The 9,832-nt window shown below is 40.1% G+C and overlaps 1 protein-coding gene across 1 annotated transcript in view; it reads left to right on the forward strand.

Moving 5' to 3' along the window:
- The window catches only part of NUDT14 (nudix hydrolase 14), a 59,032-nt gene extending 51,141 nt beyond the window's left edge, over positions 1-7,891 (forward strand). Inside the window, exon 5 of the mRNA XM_083863725.1 lies at positions 6,368-7,891. Within this exon, the coding sequence (XP_083719851.1) occupies positions 6,368-6,608 (241 nt within the window). The 3' untranslated portion in view covers positions 6,609-7,891. The remainder of the gene's footprint in view (positions 1-6,367) is intronic.
- Positions 7,892-9,832: the final 1,941 nt, after the last annotated feature.

Genomic DNA, 9,832 nt, shown 5'->3' on the forward strand with positions numbered 1-9,832 from the left:
TCATGAAGGTTGAAGGTTGCAGTTAAATTCAATGTTTTTAAAAGATCTAAAAGAAATCTGTGAGCTTCCCTTAATGTTTGGGGCTTTTTTTCACAAATGCAAAATATTTTAAGTGAACATCTTACCTTGGACTTGCCTATATACCAGATATAACAATTTTTCTGTCATGGTTTTCTGACTGAGTCCCAAGTGCTGAAATTCAGCTGCAAGTTAGTTTCTTAGGTTGAAGTACTTCCAGCCATCTGATCTGTCTTGAGACTTGGTTCCTTACAAGACAGGGGCAGGAGAATAAGTTGTCATTGTCATTGTTGTCATTAATGTTATTGTTGCTATTGCAAAGTATTTTCTTTTAGTTCTGGAAAATGTTGGTTGTCTTGAAGAACATTTATAAAATTAATTGGGCTTCAATAACACCTCAGAACATCAGGGTCGAGTTGAACCAGAGCTTCTGGTTCAACTTTCTTTTCCCTTCATTACATCTTTATTTTCTCCCAGAGGTAAAAAACTCTTGGCTCTGACCTGGATACAATAGGAGCTGTAGCTTCTCAGCCCCTCTGCAAAGAAATCAGATGGATTAAAGGACTGACTATATTAAAATAGGTACTTACTTTAATCTTCCTACATTTGATTTTTTTCCTGAAGTATACAAGAAGAGCATTCAGAGAATTAATATTGGATGCTCCAATTACTGTGCCATGGCTTTTAGCCTCTGTGCAATGAGGTAAAAATGGTTTGTATTCACAGGTTTTTATGTAGAAGGAATAATAGCCCTGAAAATGTTGGAGTGCATTAGAATTAGAAAGATCACCTGCTAGTACACCTGTTGGGTGATGGCATAATGTAATATAATTTTATGTTAATTACTTCTGTGCTTTTTTCCCTGCACCTGCTGCTTATAATGTCAGAACTGTACAAAGGTCCTAAGAAGTGACAATAGGAGCTGCATGTCACTGATCATCAGTTTACATGTTGCATGCCTAACTGGATCTTGATTTAAGCATAAATAACAGAGATTTGTGTCACATTTATTTGTAAACATGAATTATACATTTACTCTAAGCCCAAATTCTGCACCCAGATGGTTTATGTCTTACAAAAGGATATATTGCTTTCAGGAATTTGCACATTAATTATGTGAGATTAAAACAACAAAAAAGATATATTCATGTGTTGATAAGAATGTTGATTGTTTTTAGATTTTGTATGTTTTTAATATTAACACATTACAAGAAATTTAGCTCTTAATTGCTGTCTATCAGAAATTTGAACTAAAGTAATAAGTCTTCACAAGGATAAGTCAATTTATTTGTCTCCCATGTTGCAGCAGAGGAATAGAGTATAAAATACTGTTTATATTCTCATACATGCTTGTTTCTACAAATTAAAAATACAATATTTACAAACATGATACTTATGAATGAGATAATTGGTTGGCACAGGCGAGCACCCAGACATGAGAAAAAGGCAAAGCTAATCTGAAACAGAAGCTTTGAATTTTGGCCCTGATTGCCATCTTGTTTGTGTGTGGACATGCACGTGTGTGTGCATGCTCAGTGGGAAGGAAAAACCCATTGACTGTTGGCAAACCCAATCTCACTTGTGGCTTCAGACACTACTAAACCTTTTTTTAAGCCATCAGATAGTGTTTCCCACTTCTGATAAAAAGTGTATGTACTTGATGCTCATGAACTTAGGACAGGTGAAAAGTCCCAATTCGTGAGCTTGATTTCATGCGCTGTGTGTTTCCTCATGCATTTGATAAAAGGAAAGAGTTAAACAAAGGCTTTTGGTAGCTGCTATTGCCATGTTTCAAAACCAGATTGGAGAGACAATCTGCCTCCTGTGTTTCCCCTGGTCTGAGGAGGAGGAAGATGGAAATGCTGTAATTACAGCCTCCTGCTGCCAGCCAGTCCCACCATTGAGAGGGAGGTGAGAAGCACTTCTCTGTCATTCTGCAGAAGCTCCTTCTCTGGTGTGGCATTGCCTAAAAGTGTGTTGCCCAGGGCTTTAAAAGCCATAGCATGATTTAATCTCACTGTTTGAGTGTTTTATTCAAAATGAAATATGGGAAGGCAGCATACAATCTTGTTTTGATGTGTTAAACTTACATATAAGTTACTATTGTGATGAAAACCATACGACTTTGGTATCCTTACTTTGACATGCTTACATTCCTAGACTTGCTGTTGTCAAAGGTAATGGAGGTTTTTAACTGTCTGAAGCAATGCAGAAAGTTTAGTGCTAATAGAGTTTTGGGGTTTAAAATCTCTCTGTTGAAATTACAGGGCTTGTGAGCTTATGCCCTAATGACTTGACAAGGAGTATTTGTCAGCCACATAGCTGTTAATTGGAACGACCAGAAACTCCTCAAGGAAACTGATCCTCGTGATAAAGAGACAAGGAAAACCGAGCTGTGTTTTGTGTGGATCATTTGCCTTTGTCCCACAGTGGCAAATAAGTGAAGCACCAGGCAGATTCATCAGAATACAGCTGGAACTGTCAGATAGGTCAAGCCAGGCTTAGTAGGTCTGGGTCAGTGTGAGCCATGACATGTCAGGTTTGGGCAGCACAGTGCTAAACCCTGGACTGATACCAAAGCCTGAAGTCTCACCATGGGCTGGTGCTGAGTTCAGAGCTGCTCACCCTCCCCCAGCCAAGCCTCTCTTGTCCCAGGAAGGCACCTTTATCAGGAAGGTAGCTTTCCCAGGCTGAAACTCATCACTTGCAGTTCTGGTGTGCTGACCCCTGTGATTTCCACAGATGCAAAGCTAATGAATAGAGCTGTAATCTGTTAATAGGTGACTCATTTCAGACCATGGCAAAAGTGTTTTATTTGTAGTGGGAAATACTGGGGTAAGGAATAGCGAATGTCACAGATGTGGGATAGAAGAAGACAGGAGCAGAAAGAGGAGTATAAATATGATTAAAAGCACATCAAAAATCCTTAAACAGCATACTCAGAAAGTGCAAGCAATTGTGCAAAAGCAGAGGAAATTCCTAGTGCCAGATACACCTGAAAGCAGACTGCAAACAATATTTTTTTGTAGCCTATTCACCAGTCAGACCCACCTTCTCCCTCTCTGCTCTCTTCTCCTCTGCCCCAGTGCCCAAAATCACTGAAATGTAGAATGTTTTGCAAGGTTATATGGAAAAATACTTTATTACTTCAACCAGAAAAGCTTCAAAGCAACAAACCTAACTTCTGATTTCTATAAAAGCCAAAGGTACTAAGACAGACAAAATGTGAATAGCATTGATTTTTGTGCAATTTTCTAAGGACAAGCAGGAAACATTAGCAGTCTGGAAATGTCGTGAAAGGCAGCAGTAAGCAATACTGGAGAACATTTAATTTAGTAAAGGGCAGTCCACGTGGATCTATGCAAAAATGATCAACTGGCAGTGTAAGCCAGAGCATTGAGAGAATTAAATATCAAGTGAAAAAAAGGTAAGATATTTGCCTCTTTTAAGAATAAAATATATTTCTGTATCTTTCAACTTCTTTCTGAAACCACTGAAATGGCCTTTTAGAATCAGAGACTCATGGATTATACTGAGTTGGAAGGGACTCACAAGGGACATCATCCAGTACAACTCCTGACCATGCACAGGACACCCCAAGGGTCACACCCTGTGCCTGAGAACATTGTCCAAATGCTTCTTGAGTTCTGTCAGGCTTGGGCCTGTGACCACTGCCCTGGGGAGCTGTTCCAGTACCCAACCACCCTCTGGGTGGACAACCTTTTCCTATTATCCATCTAAACCTCTCCTGACTCAGCTTCATGCTGTTTCCTCGGGTCTGTCCCTCTGCTGCATCTCGTGAGGATGTTGAAGACAGAATCCAGCACTTGCCCTCATTAAACTCCATATGGTTGGTGATTTCCCATCTCTTAATTTGTTGAGGTCTCTCTGCAGGGCCTCTCTGCCTTTGAAGGATCAACAGCTCCTCCCAGTTTAGTATCATCAAATTGAGAGGAACCGTCAACTCTCTTGAGGAGGATTAGACAACCAATTAAAGCAGTGAATATGTTTATAAATAACATCCTGCAATAGCCTGCAAAGTCACCATTTAAATACTGAAGGGATTCTAGGTAGGCTTAGAAATGTTAGATTTGCTGGTTTGGGGAGGAAAGAGTAGAATAGAATGTAAGGAGTATTGATTATCCATACCAGCTTTCTTTAATTTTATTTATAGCTCATTCGGAAGTTTTTATTACTTTTAAACTAATATGTGGCAAAGTTGCATCAGAGATCATTAAATTGGGTAATCAGGTAAGAGAGAATGATCATGGAGATATGTCTTTCTTTGAATATGTATTGTTACAAATTTTTATTCATTTCTGTGGGTAACGATATGCCAATAGATGTGAAGAAATACCATAACTTTGGGCATCATAACAAAGGAAAGACCTTGATGTCCAGGACTTTGATCTTTTAAAGTATATTAAGTGTAGTAGCTACTCTTGATATATTTAGTTCATAACAAGAGAGTATAATATGAATAAGTGCAAAGAAATTACACCATATGGTAATCACCCCCTGCTATTTGAGCTGCGGTGGCAAGAACCTGAGTCTTACAGTGTAGCACCTTGGAAATTGGTTTTCCTTTACTTTAGAGAAAAGGTGTGTGGAAAGTGAACTGATTTCCACAGCTGTAACTGTTTCATAAGGAAATGGTCACAGGTGCTATAGAAGGAGATTATGCTGCAAATAATCAAGCCAGAATATTCTTGTAGAAGGACTTCTTATATAAATTTGCTGGGTTTGTATATAACCTTTATATAATATCAAGTGGACATGAAAATACTCAGGTTAGGATCATTTTCATTCTCAAGGTGGGGCACCCCAGAGGAAGGTGTCAGACTTGACACTCATCACAAATATCAGGGCATTAAATTCATTACACACAGTCCTGTGTATAATTTCCTGTGTATAATTTTCATGGAACCTGTGGCGACCAGCAGACTGCATTCTTTGTCTTGCAAATTTTATAGTTGGTTAAAACTTGGATCAAAACCCCCAGTCCTAACACTGGATTAAAGAGAATGAAAGAGGTCCAATATCAATCTTCAGAATTTCTGAAAATAACAAAGATAGTTAGATTTCTTTTCATAGATGTACAGGAATGATCCTCGAGGGGGTCCAAAGTCACAGAAGAATTCACTGGTCTGCTCCCTATTCAGTATTTTTAAAAAGTATATCTTGATGTAAGAAACCAATTTCAATAGTCACTATTAGAAAGCAATGTCAGTAGTCACTATTAATTCCCCAAACAAAATAATTGCCACTGTTCTTAGAAAACTGAGAGACAAATGATTAATTTCTGCTCTGGGGTGTGATGTGTGCTGGATTAACTGAAAGATTTAGTTGCCTAATGGTTGGGTAAATCTGGATGTACACTCTAAGATCATAACACTACTGCAAATCTGAGAATCCTCTGCATGTGTAATAATATGGAAGCTAATTTTTCATCTTGCCTTAATGCCTCATTCATAGTTTCAGTGAACTTTGGATCCAGATTTAATGTGAAAAGTCGCTTGTAATCATGTGAAATGAAGAAATTGCGATTACAATGTGAATATTTTCTTGGAAGGACTAAATGAGTGGATTATGTACTTATCCCTTATTTAATAATACCTAAATTAAATAGTCCTAAGGAAATAGAGGATTAACAAATAAGAAGTATAATACACAGCAAGCAGTCTAGCTGAAGAAAGACTACATAATCTAAAATATCCTCAACTAAATCCACTGAAGCAAATTTAGCAGGGAGACTGAATTACTTTGGACATATGCGTGCTTACAGTGGTCCATTTGGGTCAAGGCTAAAGTTCAGGAGGGATAGAGAGCCAGTCTCAGACTGCCTTTCCCTTCTTTACCTATCCAGTCCATGAGTGGAGGACTCCAGCTGTGAATGGACATAATCCTCTTAAGAGTAAAGTATCTAAATATTTGTGTAAAAACAGGCAAACAAATGTAGCACGACAGCACACAGATACATTGGGGAGCTTCTTCCTGTTGTTTGTGCATCTCTGTGAGTCATCCTGCAGTTCTGCTCACCCTGAGGTCAGCTGAAAGAACTTCTGTTGACTTCAGTGTGTGTAGAACAACAGTTCACCAATACAAAATTTTTTTTTTTTTTTTTTTTAATTTTCTCCCAAATTCACATTTTTTCCAAAGAAGGTGTTTGAAGGTGGGTCTATTCTATATGGAACTGTATTCACAGTTATTGGTATTTCTGCGTGAAAGTTGCAATCAGTTTCTGTCTCAATGATTCTGTCTCAGTCAATTTCTGTCTCACAAGTTAATTCCTTGCTCCTTGTTGCCTTCTTTCTGTCTAAAACAGAGTTTCCTCTCTGCTTTTTTCCAGGTCTGGAGTTGGTGTGACGGGTTCTAGGCAGACATTGTTTTATGCAGAAGTAAATGATCAGATGAGAACCAGTGGAGGAGGTGGCCAGCCTGAAGAAGGAGAGCTGATTGAAGTTGTGGAAATACCTTTAGGAGAATCCATGAAATTTGCTTATGATGAGACTTTCCCAAAGACAATGGGTGTCATCTTCAGCTTCATGTGGTTCCACAACAACATAGCACCTAAACTACCCAAAAAGTAAAGCACTGTGATTTTAAGGAAAGCTTTTCTGCTGGTACTCTGCATGCAGAAAGCTGCAAATCTGCCTTCCTCAATCAACTGATCTTCCTACAAGATAAATCTTTCTTTAAATAAATTTTGAAGTAAAACCTGAATTAAAATCTTGACACAATTTCCATTATTAACAAAACACTTACTGGCATTGCTGGGACCAGGATTTTACTTGGAGAGGCAAATGTTGATTTTTGTGCAAAGGTTAAGTGAATGTGTCCAGTTCTCCTTTTTCACAGCACTTTTTTGAAGAGCCCAAGCCCTCAGTGCAGCTGCCTCAGGAGCCTCTCACCGTGTCTGTACATACTGGCAGCTGTGTATTCATTGTCAGATTTGATATTTTTTTGAAGAAAGCAGCAAACCTTAATAGTCTCACATACCTTAACAATGTTCCTGAGTTCAGCACAGCTCTCAGGGAGCAGCTTTCTCTGTGGTGTGTGGCTCCTGTGCAGAGGAGGCGTTTGCATTTCTGAACATGCAAACCTTTATTTCATAAGCAAACAGGTCTGTAAATCCTTCTGCTAACGTGTCACTTTGACAATGGAGCAGCTGTAAGATTGTGTGCTCCTGTTTGTTTCCATCACAATGCTGGGCAGCAGTGATGGTGATGGAGGGGTGAAGGATGGGGGCTTCTGCTGGAACACATGCTTCTTTGTTTGCTTTATGGGCAATACTTGATAAATTAGATCAAACTTTGTCCTCCTGAGCAGGACCAGAGAGGCCAAATTTTTTTCAAATTGACTGTGAGGTGACTAATACAAGTGATTTTTATGAGGCTTTCTGTGGTCTCAATTTCCTTACTACACAAATGGGAGGAGTGGGACTTAGCCCTCAGATAACACTTCTTGCAATCTAATGATTGGAAGTGTTTTATTGTGATTTTATTATGATTTATGCAGTTTACATGGAAGCCTGTGCAACCTGCACAGACATACTGAGGAACATAATTTGATTTAATTAAGTGGTCTAATTAGAACATATAGTACTTGTTCTGTCAGTGTAGTTTGGATGTGGACTGTTTGTCATGTGAAACTGTTAAGGGCATGAATGAAAGAGAATCAAGTCTGACAATTTAATTATGCATTGGGTTATGTTATTCACTGACTTAATCAACATGCCCACATTATATGTGCCCCCAGTAGTACTGAGGTGCTAAGTGTGTTTAAAAGAGGACTGCAAATATGCAAACTTGAACTTAACAGCTGAAATAAATGCAGCAGAAGTGTCTGATGGTGTCCAGTGGCTGATTTTAAATCACTGCATATCTCAATAGATGTATAAATAAAAAAGTTTAAAAAAAAAAAAAAAAAAAAAAGTTTTTAGCATTGCTGCTTGCTGGTTCTTCTCCAGGGAGGAAAGGCCCTTGGAAAGCCACTGAAGACGGAGCAGCCTCTGTCTGTGGAGTCAGACTGAGAAAGTTCAGACACAGCTGTGTTGAGCTGGGCCTGGTCCATGGTGAGTCAAGGGCTGAGTTATTGTGAGAAGCAAATAAATTCTGTCTGTCTGATGTATTTACATTGGAAGGTGTTTTAAGGTGGGGTCTCCACTGCTCTGTCTAGTACAGTATGTCCTGATTGCTGCTGAGGCCTTTATGAAGTACTACAGTCCATAGAATAAATAATGCCTTTTATTCCAGGCTGTAGTTACAAAGTTTCTATTTGATTCCATCAAAAATTTTGGTCACACAGCAGCTTGTGTGCATACATGTCAAAATAATTTTATTGTATAATGCAGAAATTGGGAAAAATAAAATGTTTTGCCCCCTCTAAGGTGCTGTGACTGTGCCTCTTAACATACCAAACCTCCCCAGGGGCAGTGCCAGGCTTGCCAAAATTCGGCCCCAGCTCCTGCTGCTGGTCAGTAGGAGGCTGTTTCCCCTCACTCAGCAGCCTGGGGGGGCTTGCAGGAGGTGTCTGCTGGGGCCATGCAGGGTGACACTGAGGAGCCACCACCACCAGAGCAGCAGCTGAGGCTTCCCAGGGGTGGGGTGAGAGCTGGAAGGATAGAGAGGGACATGTGTCAGTGTGGAGGGACTGTAGGGAGGGAAGCCACAGGGCTGGCAAGGTGGCATCAGTGCTCTCCTTGCTCTGGGGTGGCCTCACCAACACAACCTACAGGCTTCAGGGTGTTCTTAGGCAGTTGGTACTTGTGGATAATGGTGATGGAGGGCAGTGGCATGAGCCATTCCCTGAGCTCTTCTCCATCATGTAGGCAGCCAGACAAGAATCATGGCCCCATGTCCCAGTCTGCTCCTCCCCAGGGGTCTGCTGGACACACAGCTACAAACTCCCAGGACTCTGAAGCCTTTATACCCCAAGGGATGCTGGACTCCATCCCTGTGCTCTGCCTCACCATCCCCACAATGTGCAAACACACAAAACAGTCACAGAATTACTTTAATTTTCTTCCATACTTTGGGAATTTTCCACAGAAACAGCAGTATACTGAAAGCTGTGCATAAAGCAGTGGGGGAACTGGAGTTTGAATCTGCAATGTTAAATAAAAACATGTCTTTAACCTCTTACTTTTTCCATGTTAATTTTGGCGGGAGGTTTTATAAGCAATTATGAAGGTTTGAAAATGTGGGACAAAGGGCTTGACCTTGTTGGGTTTTTTTCTTAACAGAGAAGATGATTCATATCTATAAAAATAAAACCAGAACCATTCAGATGTCACTTCACTCATCAGGGCTCATTTCAAAGATCCTAATTAGAGCAAATCCAATATACATTGGCCAAGCTAGGCAGGGAAAGTTCTTCTAATGGAATCTAACAATCACATCTGTGTTTTAGATGCATCCTTTGGACGTGCCACCACACATACATCCATGGAGGGTGGACAGTTAGCATAAAGCAGGGTCCCCATTTGCTGCTAATGAATACTGGCTCCAGCCTGCAGAACTCTGATCTGATCTCATCCCACCCATCCCCATGAGATCAGCATCTTTTATTGAGCACAATTGAGCGGTCCACATTTATAACACAACCCTCAGAATCTCTGCTGTCTTTACGATGCGACTTTGAGATGTAGAAATAATCTAATGAACCTGAAGTTATGACTCAGACCTCTAATGAAGCCTGGAATGATAAAACCTTCAATGCAGCGTCGCTGTCGGGCTCACTATTGGGTGGCAGAAGAGAAGGCAGCAGCACCTTGCAAGTCCATGGACCTCGCCTGTTACTGCTCTTTGTGACT

Source organism: Zosterops lateralis (assembly GCF_965231275.1).
Source record: "Zosterops lateralis genome assembly, chromosome: 6".
In the NCBI taxonomy this organism is placed as follows: Eukaryota; Metazoa; Chordata; class Aves; order Passeriformes; family Zosteropidae; genus Zosterops; species Zosterops lateralis.